At 37.6% G+C, this 23438-nt stretch overlaps 1 protein-coding gene across 4 annotated transcripts in view; it reads left to right on the forward strand.

Moving 5' to 3' along the window:
* Positions 1-20551, forward strand: part of CNOT4 (CCR4-NOT transcription complex subunit 4) — a 141445-nt gene extending 120894 nt beyond the window's left edge. For 2 of the 4 annotated variants that reach the window (XM_055334901.1, XM_055334902.1), the window contains exons 11-12: positions 18250-18462; positions 19154-20551. In XM_055334901.1, the coding sequence (XP_055190876.1) occupies positions 18250-18462; positions 19154-19455 (515 nt within the window). In that variant the 3' untranslated portion in view covers positions 19456-20551. The remainder of the gene's footprint in view (positions 1-18249; positions 18463-19153) is intronic. The other 2 variants (XM_055334903.1, XM_055334905.1) reach the window with 1 other exon arrangement.
* The last annotated feature ends 2887 nt before the right edge of the window (positions 20552-23438 follow it).

Below are 23438 nucleotides of genomic sequence, written 5' to 3' on the forward strand. Positions count from 1 at the left end.
ATAAGGATCAAATTAAAAACTTTTAGAATCGAATTATGTATGGTTTCGTATGTTTCTCTGGTTCTGCACAAAGCATCAAAGGCAAAGCAAATATTGAGAGTTTAGTTAGAAGGTGAAGAAGACCACATTGAAATACATAATCTTGTGGTCAAGAAGAGTCCACTAAGGCAAGAAAGAACCAATGACGTGAGTGTGTTGAAGGGAGTTCAATGACTTTAGGTTTTGGTGAGGTCGAAGAACAGATATAGTGTTTTTAAGGGAATGAAAGATTAGGGACTCTGGTCACTGTGATGACCATTCAGTGCTGAATGACGATTGAGACCAGAGAAAGGATGGTAGATAAACGTCTAACATCAAGGCTGGAGTTGGAAAGGAGGCTAGCTTTCCTAGCCCCTGTGGTCTCTCATTCTACTCCCTTTCCCTCCGGCCGTTTCTTGAGATTAAGAAAGCACACTGTATTAGAGAGAATTGTAGAAAGCTTGATACCGTTTGGGGAATCCCGGGTGAGGTGTAAATTAATAAATTACATTAAATGTAATTTGATGACCCAAAGGAAAACTTCCCCTGTGGGATAAAGAGTCCTTCCTCAGCTCGGTAGGGGATTATGGAAGCAGAATTCAGGGAAAGCTTCGGAAGAGCCAGGGATGAGACTGGACAGGTAAAGGTAAGCTGAGTGAGTGTGAGGGATGGTAGACATGTTACTTCTGATGTGGAAGATTGAGAGTCAGTGGATCTGGTAGTTGAAGAGCTCATGTTGCAAGTATGAGCTAGTTTCTCCCAGGCATACATATAAACTGAAAAGAACTAGCTCTTCTTATTTGGTTGTACCAGGTCCTTCTGCTTTATTTATATAGCAAATTGGAATTAAAAGCAGTAGATTAGTGAAGAGTGGAAGAGAGAGAAATTCAGAATTTTATTATAACAGGATATAAAAATATTTTGACAGTTTGCCCCTAAAGAGAATGTGGCATGTGAATAGATATAAACCTACAAGTTATTGAACTAATCCGTTCTTTCATTTTATATATTTAGATGTGACCTTTAGGAAAAATTTCTGAAGATAGAGTGAAACAGGGATAGATATTAATAGCAAATATGCCTAGTTTGGAAGCACTTTTAATTTACTGACACTAGAATATTTTTAAATTTACTGGACTTGATCCATATATGTCAGCTGACATTTCAATTATGTCATTTAAAAGTGATAATATTTCAAAGTACAAGTCATGCTCAAGACTACTAGGTGTGAAACCATGCTGCTGGATCAAGAAGCCACTGCTCCTTCGATCTCCTATTTGCTCCGTGATTTGCAACCATGAGTCTTATTCTTAGCAACCGTATGTTGCTGGACATACCAGCCTTTTAATACCAGCGTCCTTAGTTAGGAGCTTTTTCCCAAAGAATCACTCTTGAGAATTCTAGATTCCCTAAGAGAATCTATTCTGGTCCATAGTGTTTTAGAGAGTCTGGGTTTGAGTTCCACAGAAATCTAGTTTTTACCTGTTAGGTACCTAAGCCATCTAAGCTGCTTGAGAATTGAAGTACCTAGAGCTTTTGTGAAACAGCTGGATGGAAGTTGTAAAGAACTAGTCCATTCTCTCCAGGTTCCCTCAGACCTGTACATCCTAAGGCAGTGATTGACTTTGTTCTTAGTCCACTTCACAGGTACAATGATGCTAAGGGTTCCTGGAAGCTCCTAACTGACGCAGGAACGTACCATGCTTAGAACAGTTTTGTTGTTCCAGCTCCTGTTTGGTATTCAGACCCACTGTTGTGCTCTGTTACAAAGCTACACTACAAAAGCTTTCCCCTCCCGCTCCATAAAATTTACAAAGCCTTTTAAAAGCACCGAGTACCTTTTTTTGTTGTTGTTGTTGTTAAATTGAGGTAAAATTCACAGAATATACAATTAACTACTTTAAAGTGTACAAGTCAGTGGTCTAGTACTGTACTTTAATTATCTCACCATTAATAGCAAAATAAATAACCCACTCCAGCTGTGAGATATTTTTTTTTTAATATACCACCCTCTGAAAAAGGGAAGAAGGCAAGGAGCTATAGCTGAAAAAGCTTTAGGTTACATGTTTTCAATAAAAAAAAAGATACATGTTTTCCTGAATAGGTAAAAATGTTTGAAGCAACCATTTAAATAGTTTTGAAATAGCAATAATAGGCTTTCTGTCTTCATGACATTTGATTCGCATCATGTAAGAAATGATTTGCTTAGCAGAGGTATATTATTAAGCTAGCTCTCTCTATGGGTGTGAGGTTGAATGTGTGTGCACACATTGGTTTATATTTAGTAATTTTCATTTAAATCCTCCGCTTAGTGAGTGTAGCAGAGGGGAAAAAGCCTCTGGCCATTTTTCTGTGACGTTTCATGTATTTATCCCTGCTATATTCTGCTTCATTTATATGTTCAGGATAAATGATGCATTTATAGTTTCTTTCTTTCTTTTCTTTCTCTTACTTTCTTTTCTTTTCTTTCTTTCTTTCTTTCTTTCTTTCTTTCTTTCTTTCTTTTCTTTCTTTCTTTCTTAAGACCCTATTTAAAATACACAGCAAGGTTACAATACTGGTGCCTATCTCATCCCGGCCATATTTTATCTGAACAAATATTTTCATAGCTTTGTCTCACCAGATTTCACTCTCACTAGTAAGCATACTCATTCTGTGTCATACTCTTTGAGAAAACCTAAGGAAAGGATAATAAAACTTCTATTAGAATAAGTTTCAGAGCTTTGAAATCTGACATACTCTTTGTCTGCCTTTTAAAGACCAAGTAATAGTAATAATAATAATAAACAGGGCTCAGAAGGATTGTGATTTGCCCATAATCACATTCTAACAACAATTTAAAATTCTCTTAGCCCTCATCATCTGAATTTGCCTTTATACATAACTCAAGGAGAAGAAAACTTCAAGATTCAGAATATGTCTCTAAACTTTGTTGTGTCTTACAGTTTATTATAATAGTTCTTACAAGTCAAGGTATTTCAACTGAATCAGTGCACATAAGGAATTGAAGGCTTTCAAAGTGTCTATCTACTGATGACTGTTATCACAGATCCTGTAAGTTGTGGAAACTGGTATTAAATGTGACCTGGTGATCTTGGAGTACTATAGTGAAGGATCGGGGTGTGTGTGTCAACCTAGCAGGTACTCATAATATGGACTTAAATTAATTACCAGCCTCAGAACTGAAAGAGTAAAACAGAGGTGGAATTAAATTTACCCAGGATTTTTCTGCCGTGCCAAAGAGCATTTAAGGACCACCATGCATGATCACTAGACCGGTGACATCTCTAATATTACAGAATGAAAAAAAATATCTTATAGTAATGGCACCAAGATGTACTACACTCACACTAAAGCTGTCATCTCAGACTTATCTTGAAGAAGTCTTGTATATGCTACACCATGTAAAATGATAGTGTATCTGCTGATAATGTTTCAATCAAGGAGGTGGTTGTTTTCAGCATAATGAAACAGAGGGAAAGCTCCACAAGGATTTAAAGATGATAATACCATCACCATCTCCAAGAAGAAATGCAGGAAAACTGACTGCAATCAACTTTTGTAGCCTTGTGCTGTTTCCTTATATGGTGAGATCTTATCCCAAGGACTGTGCTAACATTTACACTGTGTTATCAAGCCTTGCATACTGAAATTGTGTGTCTTTGGAGCAGAATATAGTGATCTGGAACATTACTGGGATGTTTTTAAGCGTTGTCATTTTATATGTTGACATTTTTAAGAAGACTGATACCCTGAAGCTGTTTATTTTTTCCTTTATTACATCTATAAATCGAGTATCCAGCTAATGGTAAAGGATGTCCAGAGTTTTGACATCATCAACCAAAGTAGGAAGCTCTTTATTGGCTTTAAGCAGAATGTTGGGCTACATACCATTGCTCCACTTATGTTAAAATATAAGGTTTAATTAAAAGTTAAAAATATGGACGACTGCCATATATGCCCTAACAGGCACCCTCCCCAACCCCTCGTTTAGGGTAAGATTTGCTATCAGGTATGTTTCTTTTTACTTCTACACCTTTCGTATTCCTTAATTAATACATTAATAATAATAACCATTGTTACCCAGATATGTATAACAACATATCTTGGGTTTTAACATAGTCCGTGCTGTTATGTGTAAACTCTCAAGACATCACCTATATTTTAACTGATAGCTGATTGGGATGAAGCCTATTAGTAAAATAAGCAGAGATCTCATAATCTCCAAATACATATGTACATCCCTGCAACCTTTGTTTTATAACACACTTTGAAGTTTTAATTCTTGACCATCATGAGTCTTATTCTTATACCTTGTACTCACTTCTCTGTTTTTTTTTTCTTTCTTTGGACAAAGAAGAAAATCATCTTTTCCCCCTGTGAATTTTACAATTAGAGAGGGAGTTCTCAACTAGAACTTAACATGCACCCCCCCCCACCCCTGTATGATTCTCCCTACAAGTTACCCAACAGGTCTGATTTTCCCTTTTCAAACGAGAAAGCTCTCCCTCTCTGGCTGCTGAGTGTTTATTCAAGTCTCTGTGATCAGTCACCTCCGAGTTACCTCCCCAATAACCAGTCTACCATCTTCAGCTTATTTCCAAACTGGCATTTAGTTTTAAGTGATCATACTTCTTCTTTTTTTTTTTTCTTTTTCTTTCTCTCTTAAAACAGGGCATTTAAACAGAAAGCATAGTCTGAGTTTTGAAGTAAAGTAACAACCACTGCAACTGCGAAACGTTGAATTGGTAAAGATTTTTTGACCCTGTAAGACTGGTATTATCCACTTTCCCTAACTTCTGAGTTATTCTAGCTCTTTTAAAAATCATTTAATATTTCTAAACAATATGACTAAAATTCAGTGTTTTGCAAATATGTGTGACTTTTAATAGAATTTAAATTTTTTTCACTGAAATGTTCTAGTTGAGTATAAAGCTTCAGGATATGGTGAAATAAGAATTGTTTCTAGTTTGAATTTGAGAATGTATTCACCTGATCCTTCCTTCCTTCCTTCCTTCCCTCCCTCCCAGTAGGGCTCCACATTGGTTGAGAATTGATTCTGTCAAGACTATCTTTGGCATTCTTTTTCAGATCCAACTCTAATAAATTGTAGATAAGGATGAACACATAAATAAATGTATATTTTAAATGATTTTAAGCTAAGACCCCTTAGTGGACTGGTGGTGAGCATTTAAGTCTTTGAATTCATCAGGGTTTTTTGAAATGCTCATCTCCACAGGAGTATTCTCTTTTGTAGGTCTGGAAAGAATGTACTCTTATTAGGACTGCTGCTTTTTAAATTGAGACATTTGAGAATTGGAAGCACAAAAGTTTTTAATTTTCCCTAGCGTGAATAATAAAGAAGAAGAAACAGTAAAATAGTCTTATTTTTATAAATCACACATTTCATATAGCTAAAATAGCTAAATTACACAATATACATGCTTGTTTTGAAAATCAAAACTTGTTAAAGAATCCCAAACTTTAACAAAAATCTCTTGGTTTGTAAGTAGTACAATGAGAAAGAACTCTTAAAGATGTGTGCTTGCTTGCTCTGTTGGGTTGGAAATGTTTACCGCCACGAACATCGCCACAACTATGCCCATATCTGTTTGATTTAGTATAAGGTAATGAGAAAGCTATTTCATTTCCTGAAGTTTTTTCTGAAGTTAAGAAATAAAGCAAATTACTGTTTTAATAACTGAATTGATACTCCAAAAATAGAGCTCATACCTGAGTTATGAAGAATTTGTCGGTATCATGTTTCAGAACGTAAATAATTTTAGTCTTTTGGGGGGAATTTTTCTTTGCTTTAAATCTGTAAGATAAGATAGGAGCCATCTTTCAGAAAAGATGAGACTGAACTTCACTGGTAAAATAAAAGCTGTGTGATTAAATGGAGTAATAAAAACTGGGTTTGGTGTTTCTTAATAACTTTTAGAAAATTTGGAAATCTTTTAATTTAGAAAACTATGAACATCAGAAATCTTTGGAATTCTGATAGATACATAACCATATGGGGATTTGCTGCATAGGTAGCAAAATACTTTGGTTATGAATACAAGCCTGAAGAGGAACTAATACACCCTATAAAAGCGTTTTATTGGCACTGAACAATCAAAAACTGTCACTAACTGTTCACAATGGCCAGCCTCTAGTGAACCACTAAAGAAAAAACAACAGGCAGAGTGGCATCACGTTTAGGAAAGAAGATAGAGATTCAGAAAATGTGTATTGAATGAAAGCTACTGGTTGAGAGAGTGATATTGGTGTCTGATTACTTCTGGAGTCCTAGGTGTGCTTTGTGTTACATCTGTTTTTTGGAAGCTTTTACTCAGATTCATCTGCACATGAGTTCTAACTTACCTCTTGGTTGTACTGTGGCTTTCTGCATTGATTCCCCTCTCCACTCCATGATCAGACCTTTTCCTTCTGTCTTCTTTATCTCTGAATTCTGGAGAGGTCAGCTCTTGACATTCACGTTTCTTCAATACCGTCCCCCCAAAACACATTCTCACAATTTTTTAAATGTCCCCTAATTACACTTTCCTTAACTCGAATTTCTCTTTTGTGATACTCATAAGTAAATAAATATGTAAATACATAAATACATTAATACATAAATGAATATACATATGTGTTTGTATTGACATCTTACCCCTCAAACAGGCACATACACACAATTCAGTCTTTTAAGGGCAACTTATAATTGTTAAAGAATTCTTTCTGTTGATAAAACCAAAATATATTTCCATAGGCAGTTACCATTTGTCTAGTAATTTCTAGAGGTAATAAAGCATCCTTAGGTCTTCCAACCATTTTACATTTACCATGGATTCTAGTTCTCTCTGTAGTCTAGTTCTCCTTTATACAATATTTTAGTTGGACAGTGAATGCTTTTCTTAAAATATAAAGCTCATGCTTTAATAATCCAGATGTGATCAGATAATCTATTTTTTCATTAAAACTATTCATACATATATTTGTATATCCCTTTGCAGTTCACAGAGTCCTTTTATAAAAATATCCTATGGGGTAGGATCATCCCTATTTTGCAAATGAAGAAACTGAGGCTCAAAGTGGTTATCACTTGCAGTTTGCCCATTGTCCTGCAATTGCTAATTTAGACATTGCACATCTATTTACAGGGTCTTAATGTTATCATTTTAGGAACTTTGTTACCCACTTGTCAGATATAAGCCTATTGAGTGAAACTGCTAGGCCCTTTTTTCATATGTATAGCTGGCTGGTTAGGTCTCTCATCCTGTACTTTCCTAATACATTTTTAAAAATCTGAATGTATATACCTATTACATTTTGTGTTTGGATTTGATGTGGTTAGAGTATACCATTTGTGTATCACCGTCTTCCAAGATTGTCTTATGAAAAAACTATGTGATTATAAAGAGATAGATAAATGTTATTGGTAACATTAATAGCATTTGTGTGAAGAATTTAGAGATTTTTAGTTGAATAATTGTAATTTTAATTACTGATTCTGTCATCTTTAGAATTGGTTCTATTTGCATATTTAAATTAACTTTGTAGGTTTTGCTGAGCTAGCTAAAAAGTATGGAGTAAAGGGAAGCAATATCACAGAAACTTATTTTTTAATTTTATTTGAATTCCAGTTTGTTAAGCATGCAGTGTAATATTAGTTTCAGGTGTACAGTATAGTAATTCAGTACTTCATACATGACCCTGTGCTCATCACAGGTGCACTCCTTAATCCCCATCACCTGTTTCACCCATCCCCACACCACCTCCTTTTTGGTAACCATCAGTTTGTTCTCTGTAGCTACAAATCTGTTTCTTGGTTTGTCTCCCCCTTTTTCCTTTTTGCTCATTTGTTACTTAAATTCTACCTACGAGTGAAAGTGAAATCGTATGTATTTGTCTTTGACTTATTTCACTTAGCATAACACTATCTCCATCCATGTAGTTGCAGATGGCAAGCTTTCATTCTTTTTTATGACTGGGTAACATTCTATTTTATGTATATATGTATGTATATATCTTCTTTATTCATTCATTAATTGATGGGCACTTGGGCTGATTCCATATCATGGCTATGCCTATTGTAGATAATGCTGCTATAAACATTGGGGTGCATGTATCCCTTTGAATTAGTATTTTTTGTATCCTTTGGGTAAATACCCAGCAGTGCAATTGTTGGATCATAGAATAGTTCTGTTTTTGTTTTGAAGAACCTCAACACTGTTTGCCACAGTGGTGTACCAGTTTGTGTTCCCACCAACAGTGCAAGAGGGTTCCTTTTTTCTCTCCTTGCCAAAACCTGTTGTTTCTTGTGTTTTTGATTGTAGCCATTCTGACAGGTGTAAGGTGATACTTCATTGTGGTTTTGATTTGCATTTTCCTGATGATGAGTGATGTTGAGCTTCTTTTCATGTGTCTGTTGGCCTTCTATATGCCTTCTTTAGAAAAATGTCTATTGAATTATTTTTTTTGGTTGAGTTTTATAAATTCCTTCTGTATTTTAGATACTAGCCCTTTATCAGATATGTAATTCGCAAAAATCTTCTCCCATTCTGTAGGTTTCCTTTTTGTTTTGTTGATTATTTGCTTTGATGTGCAAATGATTTTTATTTTGATGTAGTCCTAATAGTTTGTGTCTTTGTTTCCCTTCCCTTGGGAGACATATCTAGAAGGAAGTTGCTTGGCTGATGTGAAAGAAGTTACTGCCTGTGCTTTTTTCTAGAATTTTTGTGGGTTCAGGTCTCACGGGTCTTTAATCCATTTTGAATTTATTTTTGTGTTTGTTGTAAAAAGATGGTCCATTTCATTCTTTTGCATGTTGCTGTCCAGTTTTCCCAACACCATTGTTGAAGAGATTGTCTTCTTTCCATTGGATATTCTTTCTAGCTTTGTCAAAGATTATTTGGCCATATAATTATGAGTTCATTTCTGGATTTTCTGTTCTGTTCCTTTGGTCTGTGTGCCCATTTTTGTGCCAACATCATACTGTTTTGATTACTACAGCTTTGTCATATAGCCTGATGTTGGAATTGTGGTGCCTCTCCAATCTTGAAAAAGAGATTGCTTTGGCCACTTCTTTTGTGGTTCCATGCAAATTTTAGGATTGTTTGGTCTAGCTCTGTGAAAAATGTTGTTGGTATTTTGATAGGATTGTTTTGGGTACTATAGACATTTTAACAATATTTGTTCTTCCAGTCAATGACTAGAGGCCTATGAAGGCCTCTTTCCTGGAGTCTGTGAGCATGGATTGTCTTTCCATTCCTTTAACTTGTCTTCAGTTTCTTTCACTGATATTTTATAGTTCTCAGAGTATAGATCTTTCACCTCTTTGATTAGGTTTATTCCTAGGTACCTTATTGGTTTTGGTGCAATTGTAAATGGAATAGTATCACAGAAACTTTTAGGCTCACACACAGTAGCTTAAGTTCTGTAAAAATTCATCTAAATATTGCTGTTATCCAGTGCTACACTTTACATCTTATCCCACAAGATTACCATCAGAAGACTTATCAGAAACTGCTGTTTTCAAGATACATTATGGTTAGGAGGATATTCTAGAAAGCCCATCCAAATAATAAATAATTTTGATATTATTGGTTCTTTATGGAAATGCATTTTGGCTCTCATCAGTCTGTTCCATTTGTTTTATGGAGTTGATGTGTCATTGGGATGGGAAAGTAGCTGGTTTCAAAGTCTTGAGTTTGGGCAGGCAGCAGAAGAAAGGGACATGGGATAAAAGGAGGACATTTCCGATGGGAAACAATTGTCAATAGAAGCTGCCTCCATGACTACCTGTCCCACGTCAAAATTAAAGTTTACCTTCCTGTGTACTTCAGATGGAAGGGAGCTAAGGTTCTAGCCAACATGCTGCATATTATTATCCACAAAAAAATGTCCTCAAATGCAAACAATAGAGCAGTGGTGCTTGCTAAACCTGCCACTCATTTCTAAATCTGTTTTCAGATTTTCCCAAGAACTAATTATAAGCATGTAGCTTCTAGAGTTTGACATTTTCTCCTTTTCTGGCACTCATCTTAGCAGTGGTTTTGTGATCACATCTGAGTATTAATTTCCTGGAATAGAATTCAATTTTCACCTAGATTTTAAAATCATTTAAATTGAGTGGATGTTCTTTTACTGTCTTTGCATCTTTACTGACTTAAAGTTCTCTTCTTCACATTGCTTAATCTGTCCTTTCTGGTTTGAGGATTGAGCTCTTTTTATGAAGAATATGGAAAGAAACAAAATGAAGATGGAACTGCATAGCCTTGCCTTCTTTTAGGGCTTAGCATTAAACAGGGTAAACAGTGGCTTTTCTTAATTTTCTCCTATTTCAAACTTAGCTTTTTTTCACCTTCAACATTTTCCACAAGCTTCAGATCATTATATATTCTGATTTTAGTCCTCAAGGATTACTCTTATTATATACAGGTAGGTTTTTTACTCCATCCATCTTTTCTAAGCGTTCTTTTCAGCTCTAGTTCTATGTGATTCTCTTTGTTACAACTGATTTCTTTAGATTTCTCCCTAATCTCTTTATTACAATAATTTATTGCATAATCAGTCATATTTTAGCATCTTCTGTGGCTTATGAATCACTGACCCCTATAACTATGGGACCATTCTGAGGCATCTTTTTTTTTTTTTCTTAGCCTTTTTTTTGGAAAAGGTGTTTTCTCCCAAACTTGGAAGCAAATGTTCAGGGCTGTTCATTTAGGAAACATTAAATATTTGTTGAAGTCCAGGTTTGGTAAGTGTTCCCTGTATATAAAGCAGATTAAATCAAGGCCTCTTTCCTGGTGGAGCTCTTAGTAGAAAAGAAGCTAACATATAAGGATTTGCAATGCACTGTGGTAATTGCAGAAATAGCCAGGATGCCTGTCATCCAAGAGCCCAAGTTATTCTCGTTTCTTGCCTCTGTAAATCCTAAATTTATGCCACAAATTCTTAGAGTTTCTAGTATGTTCACAACAGCCAACCAGTTCTCCGTAGGTCAGAAGTCCAGAGTATATGTTACCCTTCTTTTTTCAACCTTGGGAAAGAGAGATTGTCAGAATGTCAGTTTGATCAGGTTTATCTTCTAGCAAATTCAGACCTCCGGTTAGAACCCCATTTCTGTGCTCCCCTGGATGATGAGTTCCCTCGATTGTCCTTAGATTGCCTCAGTGTTTTGTTCATAGTGCTTAGTTTTGTGTTCACTGGAATGTTTCCTTTGCACTTCCAATTTCAGATTTTATAGATTTCTTATATTTGATTTTTGCCCCTCCTATCCTTTAGCTCTTTTTCTCTTACATTCTGGTTCAGGTTCCACCTAACCCAGTCTGTAATGCTTCTGAGATGATTTTATCTTTTGCATTAACTTTTAAGTGTAGTTTTTCCTCATTCTCTATATAGCTTTATATATATAGACATCTTTCTGTAAGCATTTTTCCTTTTTTTTTTTTTAATCCTTCTAAGACAACATCTGGATGTTTTCCTGGTTCTCAGTAGATAATCTGATTATCCCCTCGGACAGACTTATAGGAACATTCTAGAAGAAGAAGGCACACATTGTGCAAAACCCTATCCACTTATATTTTGAAATACTTCTATATTTTAGATTGGCTGCTTCTCTTCTCTGTTCTGCATGGAATGCCTGTGTCCTTTTCAATATCAGCTTCTCAAGTCACCATTTACTCTGTATGCAGGATGGCAGACTAGTTCATTTTCTTCTTTATGCCCACAGGACTTTGTTCATACTGGAAGAGCATTTAGTACCACCCAAGCATTCCTTATTTAATTTTGGTGCGGTGGATTTTTAAAAAGTGCACATACACTTCAAAGATGATTGAAAACGTCATTATAGTGGCTCCTTTCCCTCAGTTTACATGCAGAAAAGCCTTTTGGCCCCCCAAACCTAGCTGATTCCTGCTTTCAGAAAGATTTGCATCTCTTTGGAAAGAATGATTTGGTTCATAGCATTATACAGATATGAATTAAACAGGCTTCTTAGGGGAAAGTGATTTTTCAGCTCTTCTCAAGTTGGATCTTTGATTCAGCAGTTATCTTAAGGCCCATCAAGTTTCTAAGACAGCACCATGCTGAAGGATATAGAAAATATGCCCTTAGAGCCCCTGCAGTGGAGTTGAGAGGTGTGAGGAGGGGTGAACAGCAGCCATAGTGGGGTCACAGCAGTTTGCTACCCCGTGAGTGTGGTTCAAGCCACAGGTGCAGTTCTAAAATGATGTAAGTGGCAGAGAAAAGACTTAAACTTTTGGAAGATTGAATAAAAACTAAGTAGAAGAGATCAGGAAAGCATTCTAGATAGGGAGAAACGCACAAAGTAAAGGCAGAGTCCAGGAAACCCAGACCATATTTAGCTGACTCTCATGGCCTCTCTTTTCCTGTTTGTGTCATTTCTGTTTCCTTCTATTAATAACAATAAATTTGGTTGTTTTTTTATTAATACACTTTCAAGTTCTTCTGTTCTCAGAATTTCTTTTCACTTGTGTTCTTAGGATTTTTCATTTAGTTTAATCTCTACTTTCAAGTCTATTAAATCCTTAAGATTTTGTGCTCCAGTAAATCTGCCCTGCAGTACTGGTCTGTCTGGATTTATAATAAGCATAATCCTAGAAATTTGAATGTCATTTTTTAAAAGTAGAATAACATTTTATCACAAACCTGAAAGAATTTGTTCACAAAATAGTCATTTTCCCTGCAAATTTTAGCTTATAAATTGAAATTATTTCTGTGGCTCACCTAAAAAGTATAGCATGCTGTTAAGATAAATCTGTCAAGTTCTGGTAGGAGAAATTTTGTATGCTCTTTAAAGTTTGGTTTAACACGTAAAGATAAGTATAGTTCATTTGTGTTTGAGTTGCTTCGAGATATGTTGTTGAAGTTGGAGAAAGTTGAGGATTTCTTAAAATCCTCAACTGATGGAGATGCACGCCATCCAAAACTTGATAGGAAATCATATGTTACAGGTTGATGTAGGGTGGGAAGGTGCTGCAGAGAGGGGCAGCAGAGCCTGAGATAAGATGACGGTGTGTCCTTCTAAAAATACATGAGTGTTTGAGAATTTAACTGGCAAGGAGTAACCATAATGGGAACTAAATTTCAAATGTACAGTTCCAAGAAAGATTTGTTTCACTAAGTAACCTAGCCACTGGAGGGAGCCTTTGAACTGTAAGGAACAGCAGTAAAGGAAAGGAAGATCAAAGCTTTTTGAGAAATAAGATCAGGTTGCCAATTGGGCTTTGAGGAGTAATCATGAGATGAGGCTTAAAAACTGAAGAGCAGAATAAACTTCTCTGGCATACTTGGGATTCTCGGTGACTGCTGCCAGTTGGGGCGGGTTTGACCACTTAGAGAAATTTAACTGGAAATTCGAGAGATCTCTGGCCATAGGGACTACAGTTAAGAATGGAGTAGCCTCAGGTGAGTATGTGGGCCAGTTGTCCCTAGCAAACATGAAAGTGGAGAAATTGGTGGGTTTGTGAATGTAGCTGTATTTAGCCGGCTGAATTCATAAGGCCCATGTGTTGATAGAGAAAACACCTTGCAGATGTAGTGCCAAAAAGAAGGTAAGAGGCCCCATTTCCAAGAGGAAACAGAAAATCCTGACTTGGTAATTAGAGAAAACGAATATTTGGGATGGCCTTTTGTTTTCAGGTTCCCGTTATGTGTGTTTTATCTCACTGTGTTATTACTAGAGATCTTCTGTCTTCATACTTAGCAGCAGGTATTGTTGTCTGAATGCAGTCTTTACATGGCACCCTAGTATATGACGCAGATGAAAGCAGGGTGGGAGGAAGATGTGTTGTCCTAGGGCCCTGTCCCCTCAGCTTCCTCCCCAGGGGCTCCTGAGATGGTTTTGCAGCCTGAAACGAATTTAAAAATCAGTCTTTTCAGGTGAAGATTTTATGCAAACTGGAAACCAATGACAACTTATAAAGATCAGGTTTTCCCAGTTTTGCTTTCTGTAGCAGGGTTTTGCATTCCATAATGATTAACACATTGCAGTTAATCTGAGGAACAGAAAGGAGAGAAACCCACTCAGCCGCTGTAGTGCTATGTGTTCTTGCCTAAGCCCTTCATCTTTTCCTGCTTTATGATTTTCTGTGAAAGATCTGATGTCAGGATACAGCTTAATTTTATCTTATAATACAGTTGACCCTTGAACAATGCAGGAGTTAGAGGCACCGAAAAGGGAAAATATGTTTAATATAAATATTAAAATATATTTTAAATGTTATATCTAATAGAAATGTTAAAACATACTTACCATAAATGTTAAAATATATTTAATAAAGCTGTTCAAACCCACATTGCGTCAAGGTCAACTATGGAGCCATTACGAATAAAAATGTCTTTATGTATACATCCTGCTTTGTAGTTGGACTAGTCTAGTGTTATGTAAAAACACCAAAAATCGTTTCAACCTGTTATGGATATTTGAAGCTCAGGGTGTCTATGCAGTAAGTAAAACTACTTTGTGAATGAGTAATTGCTCCTGTTTACCCTGTAGACATTTCTGCACTTGTGCCTCCATGACCTCTCTCTTTACTAAACTTTATAGTATTTTATTAATCACATACAACCGGTGACATTTATTCTGTTGCTCTTCCAGATTGTAGTTGTTGAACTTTTCTTGTATGTACACTGTCTCAATGTCTCAACTTTTAAACTCCTTGCAACAAGAGGCAAAATTGAAGTTTTTTGTTCTCCTTGCATACTGTACACCTTGAGCAAATAGCTGCCTTGATTTTTATCTTGGCAGTCGTAACACATACCTTTTATAAGTTGTCAACTTGCTTAGTGTGTGGTGACCAATGTGTTACGGACTGGGTGTTAGGTAATCAGCAAGCCGGCCGAATTTTAAACAGAATGTCTTCTTTGTGGTATTCTGACCCAGGAAAACTGATAGTATACTGAGACTTCTTACACATGGCATATGAGAATGTGATATCTGGCACCTTGAAGGTGTTTTAAATTTTATGTCTTTGAGTTCTATACTGAAAAATAAACCCACGACAAACAACTTGACCTGCTTTCCTGCCCTCAAATTATTTAGACCCAAAAATAGTGTTTTGTTGTACATACTTGAAAATCATAAATTAAAATTAGTTTTTTAACCTTATAAAACATTTAAATGTTATTAGCAATCCTTTAAAAATATACAGTTCTGAGTATGTTATACTACAATTAATACATTAAAAATCAAACAGTATCATTTCTAATATAAAATATGTTCAGAAACTTGATTTTCATTGTGCTCTGCTTGTAGAAAGTGTAAGATGCTTTCCCATATCGTATTTGTCTTTGCAATATTTTGGTGGTGAGAAGGCTTATTATTATTTATGTCGACTCGATAGTCCCTTTGTGAAGATGCTGGATGTTATCCCTTCATGCCCCAGGAGAGTGTTTGTACAGAGCCGGTTTCTGGCAAGTGAGGAGTCCCCTGCCTCGGCTTTTTGGAAAGTTTACTGTCTATTCAGTATTGAGTACTGATAAACAACTGTTGTTAGGCATTTATCAAGTAATAAATGGGCTTCGGATTGCTTTCCCTTCTCTCATTTTGTTCCTACAAGAGAGTAAGGCAGATGTTACTCCTGCTTATGAAATAGGGCCCTGGGATATTAAAAGACTTACTTATATGCCTTTGGCTGTATTACTTACCAGTGTAGAGCTGACTTCCACAGTCCATCTGCAATTTTCAGCCCAGTATTTTTTCCATTAGACCTACTGACTCGTACATTCTGAGTTGCACCCCACTGTGAAGTCCTGTATCAAGAAAGGGAAATGAAGTTGCATCAAGTTGAGTTCAGTGGTCAAAGTTCTGGTACTATTTTAAAGAAACTGAGTGGAGACTGCAGAGTTTCTATATATCCCCTACCCGTGCACAAATGTCTTTTGATTTTGTTGCAATATTAACTTTCAAATAAACTTTATATAAATGCAAATATTATGTTAATGCAAAATTAGGGATTCCTTAGTTCCAGTTCTCACTAAATGTAAAGCAAAAGTGAGGAGAACGTTGGTATTACTGAGTTATGGGGTATTTTCTTTTTCTCGATTCAGTGGAAAAGAGGGACTCAAATCATCTGCATAGGCTTCTTACTGATTTTGGCTACCTAGTTCAAGAGTATTAATCTTCTTCAGAATTTTCCCATGTAGTTATACATCATCTTTTTATGTCAGGGATTTATTTCCTTCCTGGGAAGCTTTCCTTGTTTAGAGTTCAGTTTCTGGTTAATTGAAAACCATTTTAAGTTATTTCTGTCTGACAGTTGGACTGCTTTAAAGGTTAGAATGTGGCACAGCCACCAAAACTTCCTGGAGTAGAGGGTATTTCAGAACTTTGTTGGTGTGGTCTTGTTAGTGCCTCGTGCACTTAGAGCCAGAGTGAAAATGATGATTGCGTTGTTGATTTAGAAATCCCCCTCCCCAACCCCTGACTTGGCTTCAGAGCCCAGTTTGTTTCTTCAGCCCAACTATTTCTCTGTCCTGCTAATCATGGGCAGTGGACATACCATAATGTTGCTGTGTTTCTTTTTTGCCTCTTTTTAGTCATGGGTCTTATCTGACACATTAAAAAAATATATCAGTTAATAGTCTGTACGGTGTAGATCAAGAGAGAGAGAGAGAGAGCTAGGTGTTTAAAAAAAAAAAAAAAACGGGGTCTGGGTTGAAGTCCTTACTATACCAGTTCTGGAATCTTGAGCAAGTTATTCAGGAGAGTATTTCCCTTACCTGTCAAATGAAGATTATTCTCCCCTCCTCTGCCTACCCTACAACGTGAGGTCAGATGAGATAATAATTGACTACGAGTGAGCCTCAAGAACTGTACAGCTCAGTGCAGATGTAAGTAGGATGCAGACAAAAGGAGGAGCAGACAAAAGGAGGAGCCTTAGGAAACTGCATTGATCATGCAAGGAAAGTAGGTTCGAAGAATTCATTCTCCCTTATCTTGACTTGTCTGAATGGTGTAGATGGCCTCTTCTTCATCTTAGTAATTCAGGGATGACTTTTTTGGATTGGGTTGCAGCGGGGTTTTTTGTAGGTTTTTTTGTTTTTTTGTGGGTTTTTTTGTCTTTTTATAAATAAGGTCAGTTGGGTAAGTGCTGCACTTGCTGAAATGTGATACCATTTGGCATAGAACAGTAACTGGTGCAGAGCGAAATGATAAAAAGAAAATTCTGAATTCTCCAAATAGCATAGACTGCCTGATAAAATACCACCACCTTCATCATCATCATCATCATCATCATCATCATCATCATGTGGTGATTGCTAATCAGTTCTCTATGGTCTTCTCAAAAACCCCAGTTAATAGTTTGACCTACATTCCTATTTCCAATAAAACAGTTACCCTAGTAGCTATGCTTCACGGTTTTGCCTCCAACCACTTATTTACAATATGTGGATTCTGGATGCTAGTAGGTCAAGTTAGTTTAGCCACAATTTATAAAAAGCCTTTTTTACATTGATAGTGCCTTACCATGTAAGACACACTATTCATAAAAAGAACCAGAGAACTAACTGTAGGACTCCAGGACTTGAGTTTTAAAGGATCTGGAGCACTGCTGGAAGAGAATAGGCGGACTGTGCTGGAAATAATCCCATCTGAAAGGTAGCTTAGCCCCTGCCTCCTCAGCTTTCATGACTAACGGAAAAAAATACTCCTTTCAAATTCGAAAGTCTATTCATTCCTGCCTTCTCCTCTGAAATGCATTACCAGTTTTATCATCAGGAAGAACTTGATTATTTTTCCTTTCCTATTGGCTTATGTTTATTCTTCCTAAAATGACTTTTCTTCCATTTAACGGGCTCAGAAATGAGTTCCTGTATTGAGCTTTGCAGGCTTGATAGCGTAAATCAGCTCAACTGGCTAAATGCCTTGCTGACTGAAACTTCCTAATGTAGCTGGAACTCAGTTGTGCTCTTGAGCGTGGAGTCTTTAAAGTGGATTATTGATTTACCAGCGCAAGATGGTGAAATGTCTCTAAGGAAGGACAAGACACTCCCTCTCCTGATCCTTGAGCAAGTCTTTCCTTGCTGATTTCAGGGGCTCTGAGCTATGAGCAAAATCCTAACCATGTTTATCTCGCTAGGACAACCCATCCTAAATGCTCAGTAAAGAAAGAATAATTCTTCTCCCACTTAACCACTAAAGAACAACATATGTTTCTAACGTCAGCTTTTTATTTTTTTTTTTATCTTTCATTTTTTTGTTGGTAAATCTCCCAGACAACAGCAATTCTGTAGAGAGTTTAAATATGAAGGAATGGCAGGACGGGCTAAGGGCACTTCTACCCAACATTAACATCAACTTTGGTGGACTGCCCAATTCTTCCTCCCCCTCCAACGCCAACCACAGTGCACCAACGTCCAACCCTGCCACCACCGACAGCCTGAGTTGGGACAGCCCTGGCAGCTGGACAGACCCAGCCATCATCACAGGTAACTTTCTCCCTCCTTCAGCTCCACTGACTGCCATCCATTTGGTTTTTGGCACTAATTAAATAAAAACAGAGGTCTCTTCAGCATAAGCTTCTCTTCACAAAGCCGCAAGCGTGGGGTGGCCGGCTTCGCTCTCTGGGGTCATGCAGTCTCGGCTAACTGTCGGCCTAGTTGTAGAACAAGGCACTTGGCGCCTAGGTTGGTTCTTAGGTGTGAGTAGGTGCTCGTGTCTGGCAGCATGTGTGTATTTTTCAGGTCTCAAAGTACAAAAGGATCTGACTTATCCTTTTGAAGGAACATACTCCACTTTTTAAAATAAAGCTCTCTATTATAAGGCTCTCTTGTTTACGTATCCCTGTCAGAGAAGGAGAAGCGCATCTGGGGAATGACGGTGTCCAACTCTGGGGACTCGGTTTTGCCGCTCTGCCTCTGTGACAGTGGGGGACGGTGTCTATATAGTTGAAGAGGAGGCACGGGTTTCTGGCACAATGAATCGTCCGTGGAAGGGGGGAGGATCAAAAAGAACATGATATTCAAAAGGTCTTGTTTGGAAGGAATCTAAGACTTGTCTAAGACTCTAATTTTTCTCTTTTTGGATAAATGAATCACCTTAAAAATTCTGTTTGTTGGATTTCTGGTTCTTTCTGCACAAACTCACCATTTTCCCTTTTGTTTTCTCTTCTCTCCACAGGTATTCCAGCAACTTCAGGAAACAGTTTAGACTCTCTTCAAGATGACAATCCTCCACACTGGCTAAAATCCCTTCAGGCCCTCACAGAGATGGACGGCCCCAGTGCTGCTCCATCACAGACCCACCACAGCGCCCCCTTCAGCACACAGATCCCTCTGCACAGAGCCAGTTGGAATCCCTACCCTCCTCCTTCAAATCCTTCCAGCTTTCACTCCCCACCCCCAGGCTTTCAGACAGCCTTCAGACCCCCCAGCAAAACCCCCACAGATTTACTACAGAGTTCCACACTGGACCGCCATTAGGGAAAGAGGAGAAACTATTAGAAAATGCAGGATTTGTCCCACCCTGTTTTCTCCCTCTTGGCCCATCCACAGCTCCCTTCTCATCTCTTATGTTCTGAAGAATCCAGTTCCTGATCAATTTTTTTTCTCCCCACCCCCAGATGCAATGCGATCACAGGGTCATTACCATCTTTTTTTGTTTTTATTGTAAAAGTTTCTGTTGATCCAGCATTTGAGTGACACTGTTGAATGTTTCCTAAAAATGCCTTTTTTTAAGGAGGGGGAAAAAAAAATCAAAGGGCAGTCTCAATATTTAGAAAATTACCGTCTGTCTGTTGCGCATAATAATGACATAATCTGCTTAGCAGAAAATGACGATTAATCTTTAGGAAAGGTCAAGTAAGTGCATTATCAACTGCAGAAATTTGAAAACCAGGTTAATTGAAATGCGATTGCTAAGTGCACGGGGGAAAAGCAGTGGTCCTGGCATCCATCTTGTATTCAACTTATCACTATTGCAGGAAAAGATGCTTGTCATTTAATTTCTAAATCTTTCGGCAAGTTGATGGAGAGGACTCGAATGTGTCGTTAAGCAAGAGAAGTTATTGGAAGTTGACAGAAAGACAAATTGATCTGTAGTAGTAACTGGCCTATTGCTAAAGAGTTTATAAGGAGGGGAGAAGTGATTTTTTTTTTAAAGGAGAAAAAAATTTTTGGCTTTAGATTCAAAGTAAATCCAGACGTTTTAAAGAAAAAAAGTATTCACAGATTTAATACCTATGCATAACATAAGAGCTGAAATAGAAATGATTTCTTCAGTCTTTCTCCTCTGTCAGAATCTTTTTTTCTTTTACCTTAAATTCACCTGACTGTGCACTCTGAGATAGCACTGCTCTGGGGCCATCTGATCACCATCAGGAGCAAATCTCTGACCTCCTTGCCTGCAGCTTTTACTTAACCCTGTAGTTTCTGGACGTTTGTGCAGTATTGAAAAGACAGGAGAAAAGAAAACAGAAACCTGGTTATAACCTGACGCTAAAACTAAAAACAAGGAAATGTACCTCTTTCTTCAGAATTAAAACTAAAATCTTAAATAAAACAGAAAACTTGATGATGACCCTTGGGTTGTTCTTGTTTTTGTTTTTCCATTTTGTGGTATGTGAGTTTGAAACATTTTGGACAGCTGTCATCAGATATTTCCATCGATTTTACATGTTCAACACCAGGAAAAATGGTACAGAAGAAGAAATGAGGAAAAGAATTCGTCTTATTGTCAGTCTTTGCCATCTTTGAAGATCAACCCATCTTGTCCTCAAGAGTTCTCTTCCTGCAACTTTTGATAGAAGATACCTCCTCCCTTCCCAGCTGAAAAGCCTCAAGGGCCAGAAAGGAGCAGATGAGCTATTGGTGTGCTGAGATGTTGGTTGGCTTGGGAGGCCTGGTGGGAATAGCCAGTGTGCCATGCAAGTAGCAGTGCCTTGTGTGAGTGCCGTGCTGGGAAAGAGATCGGGAGACCGTAATGTCTCTTGATGTAGACCTCCGGCAGACAAATCTATGGCCAGCCCATTCTAGGGAATACCTAACAATGGAAAGATGGTCATACCACTGACCAGAAGAGGGTGGGGACAGAATGAAGTGTTCCCTACCAGATTCCCAAGATCTTTATGGTTTGCATTTCCTGGCTTGGATTATATTCACAAATCCAAACCTGGAGTTTGCACATTTTCAGCCACATCCAGTAATGGAATCTTTGTCAAATGAATTAAGTAGAGCTTCTAAATCATGTATTATGTGCTTTCAGATTGATTTTTTTTACCTGTTATTTTGTACATCAGTTTACTACAAAAAATGCACAAAAAAAAAATTCACAGTTTTTGAAAAACAGGATAGTCTCAAACGTCACCACAAATAGATGACCACATGAATAGTAAATGCTACTGTGATAGAGGACTAGAAACTGCAGACTCTCTTTGTCCTGTGAAACTTGGCTTTGGTCTCCTCAATTTTCACATTGCACTAGAAAGTGATGGGTCCACACACAGATAATATTTAGGCAGCAGTGATTTGTAATCAAAGCCTTTGGGGGAGGGGGACTTGGATATATCAATAAAAATGTTGCTTTTTCTGTAAAAGAAGGGAAATTCAACCTTGCTATCTGTGCCATGATTGTATGTAAGCTCAATGAATCATACATAAGAGTATAAAACATAAATATCATTTAAATAATAATATAACAAACACCTGTGTGCCTACCCAAGTTGAATGTAGAACCTGCACTGTCCTAAGGACTCCCTCTTCGCCCCTCTCCACTTACACTTCCTTTTCTCTTTTCATCATCTGCAATTAACCATTGTCTTGGTTTCCTCATTAACCTTCCTTTAGAGTCTTGCCACTTAACATATTTCTCCCAGAATAATGTGCTGTTTGGATTTTAAAAGCTGAGCTGTAAACCAAAACCTAGCTGGGTAAGGAAAAGGGCAGTACCGTCACTATTAGATCAAGGCTTTTGGGAGAAGATACAACCTTCTGTGGGTCATAGTTGGGCTCTAGCTTCCCTGATAATTTATAAAAACCAATCCTGGGGCAGTGTGCAAGGTCACAAGTGAATCTTGGAAAACAGAGTCCACCGCAGTCGGGGCATGCGGCAGGGCTGTTGTGAGCCCAGCCCTGGGTGTCTGGCAGAGACATGGTCTGAAGAGGCAGTCATGTCTGTTTTCTGGGTCTCACCTCCACCAAGGCTTCCCCTCTGTCCTCCGCAGTGCCAAAGCATAACGTGTGGAATTGGGGTGTTTAACTGATCGATTTATCCTCCAGGGCACGGAGAGAACAGAAATTCCACTAGGTTTGCTCAAAGTCAGATAAGTACCAAAAAGAACCTGGTCCAAACTGATGCGCAGTCTTGGTATAAAAGCAGTGGGCATCTTGGTATCAACAGCCCTCGGTATGTCTCTCCCGGGTCACAGGACTCAAATCTGACACACAACCTCCATTCCTGCTACTTCTTTCACCTTGCTCCTTTGTTGGACCTCCAACCCTGCCCTTCCTCATCTTCCTTTATGTTACATCTTTTTTTATATATATATAAAGTCTCCAATTTTGTGGGAGTGACATCTTCCACCAACTTCTTAAGAAAGATATGTGGGAGATAGTAATTTCATATCTGGAAATTTTAGTAATATCATACCTGGAAATATTCTCAGTTAATAGTTTCATGGATACAGGATTCTAAATTACAGATACTTTTCCCTTTAGAACTTTACAGGCATTAGTCTGCTGTCTTCTTGCTTCTGGCATTGCTGTTAAAAAGCCCAAAGCCATTCTGATCCTTTATATGTAATAAAAGGATTTTTATTTTTTTTTCTCCCTCTCTGGAAGATTATAAAAATTATCTTCTGTGTTCTGGAATTTCACAATACTGTTCCTTAATATGTCTCAATTTTAATTCATTGTGCTGCACACAATGGGTACACAGATGTTTAAGATCTCGTGACTCGTGTCCTTCAGTTTTGGGAAATTTCCTTTTCATTAATGAATTTCTTGCTATTATTTCCCCTGTTCTCCCTGTCTAGAAATCCCATTACTCAAATAGTGGACTTTTTGGACTTTCCTTTGCTTTTCTTTTTTCCAATTTTTTTTTTTAAGATTTATTTATTTATGAGAGACAGAGAGAGAGATAGGCAGAGACATAGGAGGAGGGAGAAGCAGGCCCATGCCGGGAGCCTGACGTGGAACTCGATCCCGGGACTCCAGGCAGATGCCAAACCGCTGAGCCACCCAGGGATCCCCTCTTTTTTCCAATTTTCTATCTGTCTTTTGCTCTTCATTCTAAGGAAGTTTTATTTCAGTGTTACTGTTTATATTCGTACTTTTATTCTCCTTGTGTCATTTCTCTTTATTCACATTGGTTTTATCTATTGGCTTTGATCCCCATCTTCCATCTTAGAGACTTCTCAGATCCCTTGTAATCCTTGTTACTTGCTCATGAATAAGACTATAAAAAGCTA

The sequence above is a fragment of the Nyctereutes procyonoides genome, unplaced genomic scaffold (assembly GCF_905146905.1).
Source record: "Nyctereutes procyonoides isolate TBG_1078 unplaced genomic scaffold, NYPRO_anot_genome, whole genome shotgun sequence".
Taxonomy (NCBI): domain Eukaryota; kingdom Metazoa; phylum Chordata; class Mammalia; order Carnivora; family Canidae; genus Nyctereutes; species Nyctereutes procyonoides.